Below are 20,823 nucleotides of genomic sequence, written 5' to 3'. Positions count from 1 at the left end.
TACTGTCATTACTGTAACGGTCAATTAAGGCGTCTAGACCACAGGTGTCAAATTCAAGGCCCATAGGACACACCTGGCCAGTAGGGATGGGTGATATGGACTATCACAATAACCTGCCATTGATGGTGAAAACACTAAAAGTGAAGATAAAAAACACCCATAGAACCGGCTTGGTGATCACTTGAATAGTTTCGAGTAGTAAAAGTGAGGAAGTGAACGCTTCTTTTCAGAACAAGCCAAAATTTGACAACAAACGTTAGCAACACTAGCATATAGCTACCGTGCTAACAATACTCATATTTGGAAATCATGCTAGGTTAGCATGTCTGCTAAGAAAAAACTGAATAATCACTCTTGTAACTCCAACTTCTGTAGCGGACTGACACAATAGGCCAGGGGGTGTCCAAACTACGACCCTCAGCCCAATTGCGGCCCTCAATTTGGCCCGCGAGACAGCACGAGTTCAACAACCAATCTGGCCGGGCCGGGTGTTTACATATTAAATTCAAATATCTGTTGGTTTGATAGGAGTTTATTTATCGCCATCTTGTGGAGAAATATAACCTTAGAGGAAAATCTAATTTAAAACATTTGTATGCTCGTACAACACTTAAAACCTTTAGTACATCAGTATGTGGAATTAAATTATGGAACGGATTAACCAAAGAACTACAACAAAGCACCAATATGATTCAGTTTAAGAGACTGTTCAAACTACAAGTGTTCACAAAGTACACAGAACAAGAATTATGATGAACATCTTGAACCCTTTTTTTTTTTTTAATTTTATTGACACAAAGATTATTTATGTATTTGCAGCTTGAGATAGGCTCCAGCACCCCCCGCGACCCCGAAAGGGACAAGCTGTAGAAAATGGATGGATGGAATATTTGTGTGCTTACTGTGGTATATTATTTATTTATTATTTATTAGTTCACTGTTCTGTTACAGAGAGCAAGGAAATTGGATAAAATTGCTATGACACGAAAAGGCGTAGGGTTGAATAAGCTCTGCTTCTTCCTACTCCTTTTTTGAACGTGCTGCAATGAAACAACTGGAATTGTGTGATCCATTACATTGTATTGTATGTGTGTTCGAAATAAACTGAAACTGAAATGAACTGAACCGAAAAAAAACCAAAATGTGATTGACCATGGAGTGTACTTTCTAGAGAAATTGTGTGCATAGCATTAATTTATATGACACAATCCAAACAACCTTCCCTAGTCATGGCGCAGATTAAAAAAATTCAACCAGCACAAAAAGTCGACAAACATGTCACACTTAACACAACCTGCTCACTGAACTTTCTGGATATTATAAAAATCAGCCAACCACCATAAAAAAAAATAAAAAATTGAATCCATAATAGGAAAATGTAAACAAAACTCTCTCCACACTTATCTACGTATGTTTGGGTGCATTTTAGCTGCTTGATATTTCTGATTGATTACAAAACTTTAAGGAAGCCGTCAAGAAGGTAAACAAGGTAGGAGTTGAATGTATATATACACACACACACACACACACACACACACACACACACACACACACACACACACACACACACACACACATATATATATATATATATATACATATACATATATATATACATATATATACTGTACTGTGTTGGCCCTGCGATGAGGTAGCGACTTGTCCAGGGTGTACCCCGCCTTCCGCCCGATTGTAGCTGAGATAGGCTCCAGCGCCCCCCGCGACCCCAAAAGGGAATAAGCGGTAGAAAATGGATGGATGGATGGATATATAGATAGAGAGAGAGAGAGAGAGAGAGAGAGAGAGAGAGAGAGAGAGAGAGAGAGAGAGAGAGAGGGATGCTTTGCATGCAGTCGGCTTTTGGCCCCCGGTCAAACTCTTTTTAGCCCAATGCGGCCCCCCCAGTCAAAAAGTTTGGACACCCCTGCAACAGGCTTTATTTTAAGATGTGTTGCGAAGCCTCTTTGTTAAATATGTTGTTTTACAAAATGTTCCTGCGTTTCAGCATAATGTACACATCCTTCCTATCTCATGTCCATGAGATAGGAAGGTTTTTCATGAACTTTTTTTTTCAAGATTTTGTACTTGAAAACATTTACCTCCCCAAAAAGATCTTAAAAGGAGGAGTTTTCTTATACTCAAGAGCGTCCAAATATGATCAATCAGGCTTGATTATTACTTAAGTAGTTTTGCAGGTATTTACAGTATGGTTCACACACCATAAATATTTAAAAGTCATGGTGTGCGGTTTTTGTACACGTTCAATGCTCCAGGCTAATTGTCTGACTAGCCTAAATGCTGTGATTATGGCGTTGATTGAAAGCAGGCCATAATTAGCCCTCATTGACCACATGGTCATATATTGACACGTATACCGACATAACACAGCAGCAACAGAACTGAAGTGGTGATAAAATTAAGGAGCAAACTGCTCAGTCAGTATTATTATCATTGCTTATGAGCTCATTTTGCATAACAGTGCATGAGATTCACACCAGCAACCTTCTAAAATGCACGCACAGGTAGATATAGCTGCTGGATGCCCAACATACTTCAAATACATACTTCCACCTCGAGTTAATACAAAAACACAGCAGGGAGGTTGCCTACAGCCACATATGATGCTTTTTGACCTGGTGTGCTGGTTCATTAAAAAAATGCAACCAGTTATGTAATGCTATGCAAAACAAGTAATGGTCAGATTTTGATGAGATTTCCAAAAAATGTAGTTATTATTATTCATATACATTCGTCCTGTCCCCATACAGTATAGACCAGGGGTCGGCAACCCAAAATGTTGAAAGAGCCATATTGGACCACAAATACAAAAAAGTAATCTGTCTGGAGCCGCAAAAAATTAAAAGCCTTATATAAGTGTTAACACATGATGTAAGTGGCCAATTAGCTATATTAGCCTACTATCAAAATGACTATGTGTCGCAGGCTGACGCAAATCCTTGTTGATCGAAATGTTGAAATGTTATATTTATCTACACATTTTTGCAACATTGTTAAACATTAGTAAAACTTCTCAGGGGGTGAGATAACTCCTGGAAATGACGGTCTTAGAATGGCCAAAGGTAAAGATGTGTGTGTCCAAGTTAAAGGAAACGGCAGGCCGTCTTCTTCTAATAGATTTATTACAATCTTTGCAAGCTGGGTAACGTTTGTGTCTGGAACAAAAATTGCGCACAAAAAAACTATCACAAATGTAGCCAATATTACATACAAATAATGTGTCATTAAACTAAATACACAGAGGACATAAGTAAAGGAAATTAAATGAGCTCAAATATACCAACAAACGAGGCATAATGGCCTAGTGGTTAGAGTGTCCGCCCTGAGATCGGTAGGTTGTGAGTTCAAACCCCGGCCGAGTCATACCAAAGACTATAAAAATGGGACCCATTACCTCTCTGCTTGGCACTCAGCATCAAGGGTTGGAATTGGGGGTTAAATCACCAAAAATGATTCCTGGGTGCGGCACTGCTGCTGCCCACTGCTTCCCTCACCTCCCAGGGGGTGATCAAAGGGGATGGGTCAAATGCAGAGGACACATTTCACCACACCTAGTGTTTGTGTGACAATCATTGGTACTTTAACTTTAACTTTATATACAGCTAGCCCACATAGCATGTTAGCATGGGTTAGCTTGCAGTCAAGCAGTGACCAAATATTCCTGATTAGCACTCCACACAAGTCAATAACATCAACAAAGCTCACCTTTGTGCATTCACGCACAGTATAAAAGGTTTGGTGGACAAAATGATACAAAGAAGGAGTAATAAATAAATGATAAATGGGTTATACTTGTATAGCGCTTTTCTACCTTCAAGGTACTCAAAGCGCTTTGACAGTATTTCCACATTCACCCATTCACACAAACATTCACACACTGATGGCGGGCGCTGCCATGCAAGGCGCTAACCAGCAACCATCAGGAGCAAGGAGTGAAGTGTCTTGCCCAAGGACACAACGGACGTGACGAGGATGGTAGAAGGTGGGGATTGAACCCCAGTAACCAGCAACCCTCCGATTGCTGGCACGGCCACTCTACCAACTTCGCCACACCGTCCATGAAACACGTCTTTCTGTGGCAGTGTCGGAGAAAGTTCTACATGTAAGTAAACTGTGGAGTCACAGTCCACACAACGGTGAGTTCAAGGGCCGCTGAAATTAGTAGGACAAAACCAAATACTCTCATCAGTGAAGCACAAACATATTAAACAGTGGGCTTTCTAACAATTAGGAAGGTTTGTGTTATGTGTGTCCTCCTACAAAAACCATATTAACACAAAAACATTTTTTCACCTTATTGTTTTTCCATTTCCATACATTTTTGAAAAAGCGCCATGGAGCCACCAGGGCACCACTAAAGAGCCACATGTAGCTCTCGAGCCACGGGTCGCTGACCACCGGTATAGAAAAACAACCAGCCATGCATTTTAAGTTAATAAAGGTTTATACTGTTTTTGTTTTGGTTTCCTGTATGTAAAACAAATGCTAAAATAACCACAGTGTAACAAAATGTTTACCCTAATTGCTATGTTTATGGTTAGTACGCATGCTCACTTGCCTTGGGCAGCGCATTTTTACGGGTGGCACATTTTTCCAGAACACCAGCACTTACTCGTTATCGTCGATCACACAGCCGGTGGTGACCACTTTTGAAGCGTAAGTAAGTTTAAATGTCCAATTTAGTGTTGATTTTGGGGGGGGGGGTTATAGTTTCACTTAAAGGGGAACATTATCACCAGACCTATGTAAAGGTCAATATATACCTTGATGTTGCAGAAAAAAGACCATATATTTTTTTCACCGATTTCCGAACTCTAAATGGGTGAATTAAACGCCTTTCTATTATTCGCTCTCGGAGCGATGACGTCACAACGTGACGTCACATCGGGAAGCAATCCGCCATTTTCTCACTTTCGTCGGTGTGTTGTCGGAGGGTGTAACAACACGAACAGGGACAGATTCAAGTTGTACCAGTGACCCAAAGATGCAACAGTGGCAAGAAATTAGACGAAATTTGTTCAAAATACGAGGGTGTGGGGAAAGCCGACAAAACGGTCAGTCGTTTGTTCCGCACACTTTACCGACGAAAGCTATGCTATGACAGAGATGGCAAGAATGTGTGGATATCCTGCGACACTCAAAGCAGATGCATTTCCAACGATAAAGTCAAAGAAATCTTCCGCCAGACCCCCATTGAATCTGCCGGAGTGTGTGAGCAATTCAGGGACAAAGGACCTCGGTAGCACGGCAAACAATGGCGGCAGTTTGTTCCCGCAGACGAGCGAGCTAAACCCCCTGGATGTCTTGGCTCACACCGTCCCTTATGCCACCGAAGATGATCAAGAGAAGAATATCGACCCTAGCTTCCCTGGCCTGCTGACATGAGGGTATGTCTACAGAATATATTAATTGATGAAAATTGGGCTGTCTGCACTCTCAAAGTGCATGTTGTTGCCAAATGTATTTCATATGCTGTAAACCTAGTTCATAGTTGTTAGTTTCCTTTAATGCCAAACAAACACATACCAATCGTTGGTTAGAAGGCGATCGCTGAATTCGTCCTCGCTTTCTCCCGTGTCGCTGGCTGTCGTGTCGTTTTCGTCGGTTTCGCTTGCATACGGTTCAAACCGATATGGCTCAATAGCTTCAGTTTCTTCTTCAATTTCGTTTTCGCTACCTGCCTCCACACTACAACCATCCGTTTCAATACATGCGTAATCTGTTGAATTGCTTAAGCCGCTGAAATCCGAGTCTGAATCCGAGCTAATGTCGCTATAGCTTGCTGTTCTTTCCGCCACGTTTGTTTGTATTGGCATCACTATGTGACGTCACAGGAAAATGGACGGGTGTATATAACGATGGTTAAAATCAGGCACTTTGAAGCTTTTTTTAGGGATATTGCGTGATGGGCAAAATTTTTAAAAAAACTTCGAAAAATTAAATAAGCCACTGGGAACTGATTTTTAATGGTTTTAACCCTTCTGAAATTGTGATAATGTTCCCCTTTAAAAAGGTTTGTGCTCACCTCTCCGTCTTTGGACTCCAGTCGCAGCTCGTTCCTGCAGATGGCTTGGATGTCTCCGGCTTCGGCCAGGATCTGGATGCCTTTGGGGGCCTCCATTAGCAGGGAGCGAGTGGGCGACTCCAGCCTGGAGAACAAACAAACAACAACAAGTCATGTCTTTGCAAACAGCAATTTTGCAGGATATAAAATACTTAAAAAAAACATTTTTTTTTACAAGCACAACACTGTGATACTGCATGTCTAACAAGCAATCTGTCTTTGTGACATTTGCAGACTGGCACTGACTTGTATCCTTGAGCAATAACAACATTCTCTCCACCCCTTTGTTGGCGCAGCTTTCTTGCAGACTTCTTCTAATTTGTTCCCAGACCGATTAGCAGTGTGTGCAAGTTGCCAAATTAAAACATGAATCTTCTTTGCGTAACCCCGTCGCGCCCTCTGCCGCGCCCCCTTTCGAGTCTCGTTAATTGCCGTCATTAATTCAATACACACTCAACTTGTTTGATTTTCAGTTAAACTACTTCTTCTGATAATTTTCCTTGTTTGTCTGAGCGTCTCGGTGCAAACATTAGCATTCTCGCTAACCACTGGGAAAATAACAACAACAAAACGATTAGCGCCGAGCAGCGTTGTGTTATGACAATGAAACCTTGTTTCGAAGTGACAGTCATACTGGTTGGCTTATTTTTGCACACGAATGACATAAGAACGTTAGAACATTACCGTATTTTCTAGACTGCAAGCGGATACATTTTTTCCAAGCTTTGAACCCTGCGGTTTGTACCAAGGTGCAGCTTATCTATGGATTTTTCTTCGCTAATATCAAACAATGTGAACTAAACTAAACTAAAACGATTCACTTTAAGAAACTGTTCAAACTCAAAGTGTTCACAAAGTACAAAAATGAAGAACCTTGATAAACATTTTGAACCTTATTAAAAAGAAAACAATCTTATTAATCTCAAAGGATGACGAAAGACATCAATGACTTTTCTGTTTTGTTTGATCAGCCGTTTTACTGCCATGTTACTGGCATACTAGGGTATGTAAATCAACATTTACAAATCCCTTTTCCATATGAGTTGGGAAATTGTGTTAGATGTAAATATAAACGGAATACAATAATTTGCAAATCATTTTCAACCCATATTCAATTGAATATGCTACAAAGACAACATATTTGATGTTCAAACTGATAAACATTTTTTTTTTTGCAAATAATCATTAACTTTAGAATTTGATGCCAGCAACACGTGACAAAGAAGTTGGGAAAGGTGGCAATAAATACTGATAAAGTTGAGGAATGCTCATCAAACACTTATTTGGAACATCCCACAGGTGTGCAGGCAAATTGGGAACAGGTGGGTGCCATGATTGGGTATAAAAGTAGATTCCATGAAATGCTCAGTGATTCACAAACAAGAATGGGGCGAGGGTCATCACTTTGTCAACAAATGCGTGAGCAAATTGTTGAACAGTTTAAGAAAAACCTTTCTCAACCAGCTATTGCAAGGAATTTAGGGATTTCACCATCTACGGTCCGTAATATCATTAAAGGGTTCAGAGAATATGGAGAAATCACTGCACGTAAGCAGCTAAGCCCGTGACCTTCGAGCCCTCAGGCTGTACTGCATCAACAAGCGACATCAGCGTGTAAAGGATATCACCACATGGGCTCAGGAACACTTCAGAAATCCACTGTCAGTAACTACAGTTGGTCGCTGCATCTGTAAGTGCAAGTTAAAACTCTCCTATGCAAGGCGAAAATCGTTGATCAACAACACCCAGAAACGCCGTCGGCTTCGCTGGGCCTGAGCTCATCTAAGATGGACTGATACAAAGTGGAAAAGTGTTCTGTGGTCTGACGAGTCCACATTTCAAATTGTTTAAGCATTAGACACTTTTTTACCTTCACACTGCTTCCCGCTTTTTCCGACATCTACAAAGCAATTAGCTACTGGCTGCCACCTACTGATATGGAAGAGTATTACACAGTTACTCTGCCGAGGTCTCGACAGCACTGACACTCAACAACAACACATCATTTGCGGATTATAATTACTGCTTTGCAAAAAATATTTTCAATCCAAATAGGTGAAATTAGATAATCTCCCACGGCACACCAGACTGTATTTTATGGCACACTAGTGTTCCGCGGCACAGTGGTTGAAAAAGACTGATCTATCCTATCTTACCCCTGACATTCTGGATTTGCTCTGTGCTGACTTATTTCATGCTTGTATTCCATGCCATAGTTTTCATGCTTTTCACGTCACAGTAAGTGTAGTTTTTCCCGTCCATAGTTTCTGTCTAAGTGTTTTTTTGTTTCTTAGCCAAGGTTATCTCCGCCTTTTGTTTGCACCTTTTTTTTTGTAGTTTAGAGTTAAAAATAAATCATGTAGTCACCTTCACGCCTTGCCCGCGCCATCTTTCCTTTGCATTTCGGGAAAACCAAACCCCCCAAGATCCCCGTTCTGACAATTATACTAGTTTTTCAGCAGCCATTTTCGTATTGATTGTAGCGTCTCACTCTGTGTATGTCTGCATCCCATCAACACAATCTATTAGCGTTCTCGCTAACCGCTGGAGGGAAAACAAAGCAAAAAAAAAAAAAAAAAAACAGCAACAAAAAAATACGATCGGCGCCAGCGGACTAGAGAAGTGTTGTGTCTTGACATTTAGTGAGCATTGACAAGACTTTAATCTCAACAACAAGAGAGGAAATTGATCCCCTCTTAAGTGCCTTTGTGAATGCTGAGAAGTCTCCAGACTGAACTTTCCTCATCATTTCCACTTTTGCACATGAAAGCATTTCAGGTGTTTTTTTTTATTTTTATTTTTATTTATTTTCCCTCCGCGATCAATAGGCTCTCTTTTTTCTTCCCGGCAACACTTCATATCTGCAACTTGGATCAAAGGTTAATAACTTTCTATGCTTTCTTTGCTTGTCTCGTCGCCTTCACGGGAAACACAAGCGTAAGAAACGGAAGCGATCGGACGGCCCCGACATGATAGAAATTGCATTCTCATGTCCTTGGGTGTGTCCTGGAATGATCTGCAAACACGACGCTCAGAACACTTTGGCCTTATAAACGTATAAGCGGCGAGGAGTCGGAATGGGCAAAAAAAAAAAAATATAATCACAGGCTAAATGGCAATCTTGGTCGCTCTGTAACGCCGCAGATTGCCTAGACGGGCTTTTGTAGGCACGGCTGAGCGGACGGAGAACGGAGCGTTTATTAGTGAGAGACGACTAGTCGTAGAAGAAAAGGACAACCACGACGTATGCCACAGGATTTACAGCACTATAATATCATATTAGATGATGACTAAAACATATCCTGGGCCTCTCAATAGGGCGCACCAGATTATAGGGCGCACTGCCGATGAATGGTCTATTATTGATCTTTTTTCATATACACTATATTGCCAAAAGTATTTGGCCACCCATCCAAACGATGAGAATCAGGTGTCCTAATCAACCAAGCACTTAGGCATGGAGTCTGTTTCTACAAACATCTGTGAAAGAATGGGCCGCTCAGTCCTTTCCATCGAGGACGTGGAAGACATCTACCTATTTGGAACCGTGATCGCGGGGCACCTGCAGATTGGGCTTGGCATTGCTCTGGTGTATCGTCAAATTCGGAAGACGATGGCAGCCACTCAAGGAGCCCAACGGCTGTTCATCGCAATGGAAGGATTGGGTCGAGCTGTGGGAACACAGACTGGGGCGATTTCTGATTTGAATCGCAAAATGGATCTCATCTCGGAGAAGCTTGCTGAGAAGGAAGAATTAAATTGAATTTGAGAGATCCAGCACGGACACACAGAGCAGGCAGGTCATTGTTTTGACTGCTCGAAGAAAACAACATCTTAATCTACGATTTGACTCCCTCGAATGGCCTTGATGCTATCAGGACCAGGCTGTTCTGAAGAACTCCCCCGAGGACTCCTCAATGATGGACGCTTTTGACCTTCCTTTTTTTCAACAACACCTGGTGTCGAACTTTGAGATCGGCCCCAGTCCACAAAAACATTTCAACATCTCACCCAAGTTAATTGGGCATACATGCACGCACACGCCCCTGCCCCAATCAACGCCTTCACCACTGCTTAATTCCTCCGGGGTTGTGGATGGCTGAGTAGCGCTTTATAGCGGCAGCCGGCCTCCAGGGCCCCAAGTCCCCCCCCTCTGTTGCGAGTTGATGTGATTACATGCATCATGTTTATGTGTGCCATGCTATGTCAGGTTTTTTCCTCGGACTCAGTCTGGACCCCTCCTGAGGGTCCAGCCTTAGACTGATATTTTTTTTACTCTTCCCCCTTTCTCAATGTCACCTTTTTCCCACCTTTTTTAAGGAGCGCCGTAAGTGGCTGATCCGTTGGCGGTCCCGTCTTGTCCCCTTGTAACGTATGTCTGCTTCTAGTGGGACTGTGCCGAAAATGAAATTTCAGTTCTTATGTGTCTTGTACATGTTAAAGGGGAACATTATCACCAGACCTATGTAAGCGTCAATATATACCTTGATGTTGCAGAAAAAAGACCATATATTTTTTTAACCGATTTCCGAACTCTAAATGGGTGAATTTTGGCGAATTAAACGCCTTTCTATTATTCGCTCTCGGAGTGATGACGTCACAACGTGACGTCACATCGGGAAGGAATTCGCCATTTTCTCAAACACCGAGTCAAATCAGCTCTGTTATTTTCCGTTTTTTCAACTGTTTTCCGTACCTTGGAGACATCATGCCTCGTCGGTGTGTTGTCGGAGGGTGTAACAACACGAACAGGGACGGATTCAAGTTGCACCAGTGGCCCAAAGATGCGAAAGTGGCAAGAAATTGGACGTTTGTTCCGCACACTTTACCGACGAAAGCTATGCTACGACAGAGATGGCAAGAATGTGTGGATATCCTGCGACACTCAAAGCAGATGCATTTCCAACTGGACTGGACAGATCAGCTTTCAGGAAAAGAGAGCGGATGAGGGTATGTCTACAGAATATATTAATTGATGAAAACTGGGCTGTCTGCACTCTCAAAGTGCATGTTGTTGCCAAATGTATTTCATATGCTGTAAACCTAGTTCATAGTTGTTAGTTTCCTTTAATGCCAAACAAACACATACCAATCGTTGGTTAGAAGGCGATCGCCGAATTCGTCCTCGCTTTCTCCCGTGTCGCTGGCTGTCGTGTCGTTTTCGTCGGTTTCGCTTGCATACGGTTCAAACCGATATGGCTCAATAGCTTCAGTTTCTTCTTCAATTTCGTTTTCGCTACCTGCCTCCACACTACAACCATCCGTTTCAATACATGCGTAATCTGTTGAATCGCTTAAGCCGCTGAAATCCGAGTCTGAATCCGAGCTATTGTCGCTATAGCTTGCTGTTCTATGCGCCATGTTTGTTTGTGTTGGCTTCACTATGTGACGTCACAGGAAAATGGACGGGTGTATATAACGATGGTTAAAATCAGGCACTTTGAAGCTTTTTTTTTAGGGATATTGCGTAATGGGTAACATTTTGAAAAAAACTTCGAAAAATAAAATAAGCCACTGGGAACTGATTTTTAATGGTTTTAACCCTTCTGAAATTGTGATAATGTTCCCCTTTAAAGAATGGACAACAATAAAGCATCTTGAATCTTGAATCTTGGATTCAACCTGAGAAGTATTGCAACGGAGCGCTAAAAGTGCGTTAGATGACTTTGAACAGATGCTTGACTTCCACTTTGAGCGCCCTTATTTGTCTATGGAGTTCTGATCATAAATCAATAGTCAATAAGGGAGGACTCCCGGGACAATCATCACAGGATAGGCATGAGTCCATCAAAGTCTCACTGACGGGTGAAACAACAACAAACAGAAACCAAAACTCCTACTTCCTTTATTGCCTCTTCTTCCCTCGCCGTGCCACTGTCACTTTTTGCCTTATTGCCTCATAAATACTGCTTTTATCTTTGCCGGGGATTGGCATCAATCACGGCGTGCCCACGCTGCCATTTTAACTTCCACAAAGTCGCTCCTCTGATGCAAGGACACATTCTTGCCACGCAGACAACTGTGTACAAACGCAATATCTGTGTGCGTTTAATATGATTAGCCTCAAATAGGATTTGAATAGCAGATTGCTACCTGCCGACGTGTTTGATTGTGGCCCACCAGCTGACATAATTGGATGGTTTGGGTCAATCCTGCGTTATTGGAAGATGCAAGGAGATTCGGACTGTCATCGCATGTCGGCGATGGCGTGACGGGGGGCTTTGCAAAATAATAAGTCTGGCTGACACGAGAAGGCAGCTGCCACAACACTGAAATAATATATTTTTGTCATCATTTCCTTTGCCTCGCCATTCTCTCGTTTCCTGCTGTGTTTCTGTCCGACTTTGTTTTAATTCAAAATGCAACCGACAAAATATGCACCGATACGACGCAAGCCTAGTCGCCACTCAAAAACTGAATGATATTCCATGAAACTTCAAAGACAATCAATTTAAATAACAACGAAGGTACATATTATAATTTTCTTTTTTCCATTTGGTGTCTGATTTAAAAGGTGCCATATGTAATAATTTCATGTCAAGTCATCATTAAATGGCCCTGATATGTCAAAAGGCATGAATAAATCATGTTCTTTTCGAATACCTTTATAACTGATAACGGTAGTTCAGCTGGGATATGCTCATTTCAAAATTAGATTTACAGCCCCGAAATACTGTTATTGTTTTCATTTCGATGCCCCGCCCCTCACCGTTTGACCAATTAGAAAGTCTGTGAGTGTGTCACATCCAGGTTGCCAGTTACGCACCACCCTCTTCGTCAAGCTACTGCCACTGGTAGAGTTACTAAACATGTCAGACCTTAGTAAATCTAAAAGGCGTCGTTACGATTCTCAACTTATTCATGACAAAGCCAGTAACAAAACGAGGATTTGTATCGGGGATGCCTTTGAAAGATGGAGACGATTGAAGGCGGAGAAGATTTTTTTCATCTGACGCCAAACTTGCTAATTTCCTCCTTGACAGGTAAGAAAGTTTCAATGGGAGACAGGTCTGGACCACAGGCAGGCCAGTCTAGTACCCACATTCTTTTACTATGAAGCCACGCTGTTGTAACACGTGCAGAATGTGGCTTGGCATTGTTTTGCTAAAATAAGCAGGGGCGTCCATGAAAAAGACGTTGCTTGGAAGGCAACATATGCTGCTCCAAAACCTGCATGTACCGCATTTTTCAGTATTAATGGTGCCTTCACAGATGTGTAAGTTACCCATTCCTTGGCCACTAATACACCCCCATACCATTACAGATGCTGGCTTTTGAACTTTGCGCCTATAACAGTCCGGATGGTTCTTTTCCGCTTTGGTCCGAAGAACACGATGTCCGCAGATTCCAAAAACAATTTGAAATGTGGACTCGTCAGACCACAGATCCCTTTCTCCACTTTGCATCAGTCCAGCTTAGACGAGCTCGGGCCCAGCGAAGCCGGCAGGGTTCCTGGGTGTTGTTGATAAATGGCTTTCGCTTCGCATAGTAGAATTTTAACTTGCACTTAAAGATGTAGCAACAAACTGTAGTTACTGACAGTGGTTTTCTGAAGTGTTCCTGAGCCCATGTGGTGATATTCTTTACACTGATGTCGCTTTTTGATGCAGTACCACCTGAGGAATCGAGGGTCACGGGCATTCAATGTTGGCTTTCGGTCTTGCTGCTTACGTGCAGTGATTTCTCCAGATTCTCTGAACCTTTTGATGATATTACGGACCGTGGATGGTGAAATCCCTAAATTCCTTGCAATAGCTTGTTGAGAAATGTTGTTTTTAAACTGTTGGACAATTTTTTCACGCATTTTGTTCACAAAGTGGTGACCCTCGCCCCGTCCTTGTTTGTGAATGACTGAGTATTTAATGGAAGCTGCTTTTATACCCAATCATGGCACCCACCTGTTCCCAATTAGCCTGTTCACCTGTGGGATGTTCCAAATAAGTGTTTGATGATGTCTTTTTTTGTCACGTGTGCCAGCTTTTTTGAAACAAGTTGCAGGCATCAAATTCCAAATGAGCTAATATTTGCAAAAAATAACGTTTGCCAGTTCGAATGTTAAGTATCTTGTCTTTGCAGTCCATTCAATTCAATGTAAGTTGAAAAGGATTTGCAAATCATTGTATTCTGTTTTTATTTACCATTTACACAACGTGCCAACTTCACTGGTTTTGGGTTTTGTAGGTTAATAGCCTTAAGTCTTTACTACTAACACTTTGGTATTGCGGACATCTTTCAAAAACAACTGGTTTCTGGCCCAAACCCGGACTAACAGTGGAAAATTGTGTGAAAAAAAAGCAGTTACAAGAACTGTAACTATTCAATGTTTGCTTGCTGGTACTGTATGTCGCCCATTTTGTGTCGGATTTCCATCTACGTGATTGTTCTGAGCAGTGACAGAGCAACCGATCTTGGTTTCATTGTTGTCTTTACTTTGTGTACATTAATGTGTATTTCCTGTGACTTGCATACATTTACATAAATCATTACATAACTGTAAGCCTTTTAAAATACACTATATTGCCAAAAGTATTTGGCCACCCATCCAAATGATCAGAATCAGGTGTCCTAATCACTTGGCCTGGCCACAGGTGTATAAAATCTGGACTCTAGAGCAGTGGAGACGCGTTCTCTGGAGTGATGAATCACGCTTTTCCATCTGGCAATCAGATGGACGAGTCTGGGTTTGGAGGTTGCCAGGAGAACATTACATTTCGGACTGCATTGTGTCGAGTGTGAAATTTGGTGGAGGAGGAATTATGGTGGGGAGTTGTTTTACAGGAGTTGGTCTTGGCCCCTTAGTTCCAGTGAAAGGAACTTTGAATGCTCCAGGATACCAAAACATTTTGGCCTATTCCATGCTCTCAACCTTGTGGGAACAGTTTGGAGTGGGCCCCTTCCTCTTCCAACATGACTGTGCACCAGTGCACAAAGCAAGGTCCATAAAGACATGGATGACAGAGTCTGGTGTGGATGAACTTGACTGGCCTGCACAGAGTCCTGACCTGAACCCGATAGAAGAGCTTTTTGATGAATTAGAACAGAGACTGAGAGCCAGGCCTTCTCAACCAACATCAGTGTGTGACCTCACCCTCCCAGAAGAGTTGAAGCTGTAATAGCTGCAAAAGGTGAACCGACATCATATTGAACCCTATGGGTTAGGAATGGGATGGCACTTCCAGTTCATATGTGAGTCGAGGCAGGTGGCCAAATACTTTTGGAAATATAGTGTATGTTTCAACCTCGGATCCAGGAGGAACAGTGTGGTTTTCGTCCTGGTCGTGGAACGGTAGACCTCAACTATACTCTCGGCAGGGTCCTCGAGGGTGCATGGGAGTTTGCCCAACCAGTCGACATATGCTTTGTGGACTTGGAGAAGGCATTCGACCGTGTCCCTCGGGAAGTCCTGTGTGGAGTGCTCAGAGAGTATGGGGTATTGGACTGTCTGATTGTAGTGGTCCGCTCCCTGTATGATCAGTGTCAGAGCTTGGTCCGCATTGCCGGCGGTAAGTCGGACACGTTTCCAGTGAGGGTTGGACTCCGCCAAGGCTGCCCTTTGTCACCGATTCTGTTCATAACTTTTAAGGACAGAATTTCTAGGCGCAGTCAGACTGTTGAGGGGATCCGGTTTGGTGGCTGAAGGATTAGGTCTCTGCTTTTTGCAGATGATGTGGTCCTGATGGCTTCAACTGGCCAGGATCTTCAGCTCTCACTGGATCGGTTCGCAGCCGAGTGTGAAGCGACTGGGATAAGAATCAGCACCTCCAAGTCCGAGTCCATGGTTCTCGCCCGGGAAAGGGTGGAGTGCCATCTCCAAGTTGGGGAGGAAATCTTGCCCCAAGTGGAGGAGTTCAAGTACCTAGGAGTCTTGCTCACGAGTGGGGGAAGAGTGGATCGTGATATTGACAGGCGGATCGGTGCAGCGTCTTCAGTAATGCGGACGCTGTATCGATCTGTTGTGGTGAAGAAGGAGCTGAGCCGGAAGGCAAAGCTCTCAATTTACCGCTCGATCTACGTTCCCATCCTCACTTATAGTCATGAGCTTTGGGTTATGACCGAAAGGACAAGATCACGGGTACAAGAGGCCGAAATGAGTTTCCTCCACCGGATGGAGGGTCTCTCCCTTAGAGATAGGGTGAGAAGCTCTGTCATCCGGGAGGAGCTCAGAGTAAAGCCGCTGCTCCTCCACATCGAGAGGAGCCAGATGAGGTGGTTCGGGCATCTGCTCAGGATGCCACCCGAACGCCTCCCTAGGGAGGTGTTTAGGGCACGTCCAACCGACAGGAGGCCAAGGGGAAGACCCAGGACACGTTGGGAAGACTATGTCTCCCGGCTGGCCTGGGAACGCCTCGGGATCCACCCGGGAGGAGCTGGGGAGAGGGAAGTCTGGGCTTCTCTGCTTAGTCTGCTGCCCCCGTGACCCGACCTTGGATAAGCGGAAGAAAATGGATGGATGGATGGGTTTCAAGGTTGGTTCAATGTTTCCTGTTAGGGCCTAGCTCGCAACCATGCCAATTTCTTGTTTAATTACAATTAATTGACAGTTACCACAATCTAAAAGGCTTTTGTATTGAGTTTGAATTGAAAATAATGACAATAAATAAACTTTTTCATGGAGCCCATCTATAATTTTTGTAGTTTTTGTTTTCATTTCCTGTCTTCGGATAAACACTCCATTGGACGCCGACTTGACGGTCATCACAAGTGGCAGCGCGGACAGAAGGAAGACGGAAAACAAGACGTTTACGCCGAGTCGTCATCCGCCCTGGCCTACGCGCTTTTGTGAGGACGCTCCATTCACTGGTTAGAAAAACACCCCGAGTAGTAGTCCTCAAACAGGAGACAGAGTGATGCATCTTCCTGCGGGCGCTGGATGTTTACGCATCATTAACCATGAAGAAGACGACACTTAGTGCGTCCTGCTCTTTAGCTTTCTAAATCACTTCAACATATGCTTAAAGTGGAATTGATGTATGCGACATTAACGGGGCGACTCACCGCAGCTCTTTGAACGGCTCGGCTCTGACGTGCGGCGTCTCCACGGACTTGCTGAACACGGCTCCTTCCGCCCCTGAAACAAGACATTAACAATATGCTATTAACTCATCATTTCAACTGATTCAACGTGTAAAACTCAACACAACTTAGTGTATGGTGCTGTTTGTCTAGCACAGGGGTCGGCAACCCAAAATGTTGAAAAAGCCATATTGGACCAAAAATACAAAAACAAATCTGTCTGGAGCCGCAAAAAATTAAAAGCCATATTACATACAGATAGTGTGTCATGAGATATAAATTGAATTAAGAGGACTTAAAGGAAACTAAATGACCTCGAAAATAGCTACAAATGAGGCATAATGATGCAATATGTACATATAGCTAGCCTAAATAGCATGTTAGCATCGATTAGCTTGCAGTCATGCAGTGACCAAATATGTCTGATTAGCACTCCACACAAGTCAATAACATCAACAAAACTCACCTTTCATGCACAACGTTAAAAGTTTTGTGGACAAAATGAGACAGAAAAAGAAGTGGCATAAAACACGTCCTAGAAAGTCGGAGAAAGTTATACACGTAAACAAACTAAGGTGAGTTCAAAGACCGCCAACATTAGAAGGACAAAACGGCGCTCGCCAAATACTCGAATCAGTGAAGCCTGTTTAATATAAACAGTGTGCTTTGTAACAATTAGGGAGGCTTGTGTCATGTTTGTCCTCCTACAGAAACCATATTAAAACAAAAAATAGATTTTTTCCCCCTCATCTTTTTCCATTTTTCATACATTTTTTTAAAAAGCTCCAGAGAGCCACTAGGGCGGCACTAAAGAGCCGCATGCGGCTCTAGAGCCGCGGGTTGCCGACCCCTGGTCTAGCAGCTCCCTAGAAGACAGTGTTTATGTCATAAACTGTAGAAATTTTGCAGTAGGTTCTCAAAAATGGCAAAGCAATCCTGTCATGTTCAAAGGATCTTTGACTTCCGTTTTAGAAATAAGTCCTTAAAAAGTGTTTCTTTTGTGTAGATCATCTTTGACCAGTTTTTTTTTGCAGTATGTGTTTAAAAACAGCAAAGCAACCCTGTCATATTGAAGTTCTTTGAATATCATTTTTGCAGTAGGTTCTCAAAAACTGCGTTTCAATCCCATCACGTTTAAGGATCTTTGACCCGTGTTTTAACTGTAGGTCTTTAAAGACAGTGTTTGTGTATATAAATAATATTTTACAATTTTTTTGCAGTCAGTGTTTAAAACCAGCGAAGCAACACTGTCATATAGAGGATCTTTGACGAGCATTTTTGCAGTAGGTTCTCAAAAACTGCAGTGCAATTTTGTCATGCAGAGGATATTTGACTAGAATTGTAGCAGTAGGTTCTCAAAAACTGCAATGCAATTATGTCATATAGAGGATCTTTGGGAAGCATTTTTGCAGTAGGTTCTCAAAAACGGCAAAACAATCCTGTCATGTTTAACGGATCTTTGACTTGCGTTTTAGCAGTAGGTGTGTTTCTGTTGTATAGATGCTCTTTGGCCAGTTTTTTTTTTTTGCAGTAGGTGTTTAAAAACACCAAAGCAACCCTGTTATTGAAGTTCTTTGAATATCATTTTTGCAGTCGGTTCTCAAAAACTGCAAATAAATCTTATCATAAAGAGGATCTTTGACTAGCATTTTTGCAGTTGGTTATTCAGAAACTGTGTTTCAATCCTGTCATGTTTAAAGGATCTTTGACTCGCATTTTTAACTGTAGGTCTTTAAAGACAATGTTTGTGTTGTATAAATAATGTTTTACTATTTTTTGCAGTCAGTGTTTAAAACCAGCGAAGCAACACTGTCATATAGAGGATCTTTGATGGGCATTTTTGCAGTAGGTTCTCAAAAACTGCAGTGCAATTCTGTCATGTAGAGGATATTTGACTAGAATTGTTGCAGTAGGTTCTCAAAAACTGCAATGCAAGTATGTCGTATAGAGGATCTTTGACAAGCATTTTTGCAGTAGGTTCTCAAAAACTGCAGTGCAATTCTGTCATGTAGAGGATATTTGACTAGAATTGTTGCAGTATGTTCTCAAAAACTGCAATGCAAATCTGTCATATAGAGAGGATCTTTGAATATAATTTTTCCAGGAGGTTCTCAAAAACTGCAAAAAAATCCTGTCATAAAGAGGATTTTTGACTAGCATTTTTGCAGTTGGTTCTTAAGAAACTGCGTTTCCATCCTGTCATATTTAAAGGATCTTTGACCAGCGTTTTAACTGTAGGTCTTTAAAGACAGTGTTTGTGTATATATAAATAATCTTTTACCATTTTTTTGCAGTCAGTGTTTAAAACCAGCGAAGCAACACTGTCATATAGAGGATCTTTGACGAGCATTTTTGCAGTAGGTTCTCAAAAACTGCAGTGCAATTATGTCATATAGAGGATCTTTGGCAAGCATTTTTGCAGTAGGTTTCAAAAATTGCAATGCAATCCTGCCATGTAGAGGATCTTTGACTAACACTTTTGCAATAGGTTTAAAAAAAATTGCAATGTAATCCTGTAATGTAGAGGATCTTTGACAAGCATTGTTTGCAGTAGGTTCTCAAAAACGGCAAGGCAATCCTGTCATGTTTAAAAGATCTTTGACTTGTGTTTTAGAAGTAGGCTCTTAAAAGTGTTTCTGTTGTATTGATAATCATTGACCTATTTTTTTTTTGCAGTAGGTGTTTAAAAACCGCAAAGCAACCCTGTAATATTGAAGTTATTTGAATATCACTATTGCAGTAGGTTCTCAAAAACTGCAATGCAAATCTGTCATATAGAGAGGATCTTTGAATATAATTTTTCCAGTAGGTTCTCAAAAACGGCAACAAAATCCTGTCATAAAAAGGATCTTTGACCAGCGTTTTAACTGTAGGTCTTTAAAGACAGTGTTTGTGTTATATAAATAATATTTTGCCATTTTTTGCAGTCAGTGTTTAAAACCAGCGAAGCAACACTGTCATATAGAGGATCTTTGACTAGAATTGTTGCAGTGGGTTCTCAAAAAATGCAATTATGTCATATAGAGGATCTTTGGCAAGAATTTTTGCAGTAGGTTTCAAAAATTGCAATGCAATCATGTCATGTAGAGGGTCTTTGACTAACATTTTTGCAATAGGTTTAAAAAAATTGCAATGCCATCCTGTCATGTTTAAAGGATCTTTGACTTGCGTTTTAACAGTAAGTGGGTTTCTGTTGTATAAATAATCTTTGACAAGTTTTTTTTTTGCAGTAGGTGTTTAAAAACAGCAAAGCAACCCTGTCATATTGTAGTTCTTTGAAAATCACATTTGCAGTAGGTTCTCAAAAACTGCGAATACATCCTGTCATAAAGAGGATCTTTGACTTGCATTTTTGCAGTGGGTTCTTTAGAAACTGCGTTATAATCCTGTCATGTGTAAAGGATCTTTGAATTGCGTTTTAACAGTAGGTCTTTAAAGACAGTCTTTGTGTTGTATAAATAATATTTTACCATTTTTTGCAGTCATTGTTTAAAACCAGCGAAGCAACACTGTCAAATTGAGGATCTTTGACGAGCATTTTTGCAGTAGATTCCTCAAAAACTGCAGTGCAATTCTGTAATGTAGAGGCTCTTTGACTATAATTGTTGCAGTAGGTTCTCAAAAACTGCAACGCAAATATGTCATATAGAGGATCTTTGGCAAGCATTTTTTCAGTAAGTTTCAAAAACTGCAATGCAATCCAGTTATGTAGAGGATCTTTGACTAGC

General features: G+C 41.8%; 1 protein-coding gene across 3 annotated transcripts in view; it reads right to left on the bottom strand.

Annotated features, from left to right (window-relative positions):
- sgcd (sarcoglycan, delta (dystrophin-associated glycoprotein)) overlaps positions 1-20,823 on the bottom strand; it is a 547,116-nt gene that overhangs the window by 20,723 nt on the left and 505,570 nt on the right. For all 3 annotated transcript variants that reach the window (XM_061962681.2, XM_061962678.2, XM_061962680.2), the window contains exons 6-7: positions 17,078-17,150; positions 6,044-6,167 (exon numbers count right to left, since the gene is read on the bottom strand). In XM_061962681.2, the coding sequence (XP_061818665.1) occupies positions 6,044-6,167; positions 17,078-17,150 (197 nt within the window). The remainder of the gene's footprint in view (positions 1-6,043; positions 6,168-17,077; positions 17,151-20,823) is intronic.

This window comes from Nerophis lumbriciformis, linkage group LG09 (assembly GCF_033978685.3).
Source record: "Nerophis lumbriciformis linkage group LG09, RoL_Nlum_v2.1, whole genome shotgun sequence".
Taxonomy (NCBI): domain Eukaryota; kingdom Metazoa; phylum Chordata; class Actinopteri; order Syngnathiformes; family Syngnathidae; genus Nerophis; species Nerophis lumbriciformis.
This window is presented reverse-complemented; position numbering and strand designations above follow the sequence as displayed.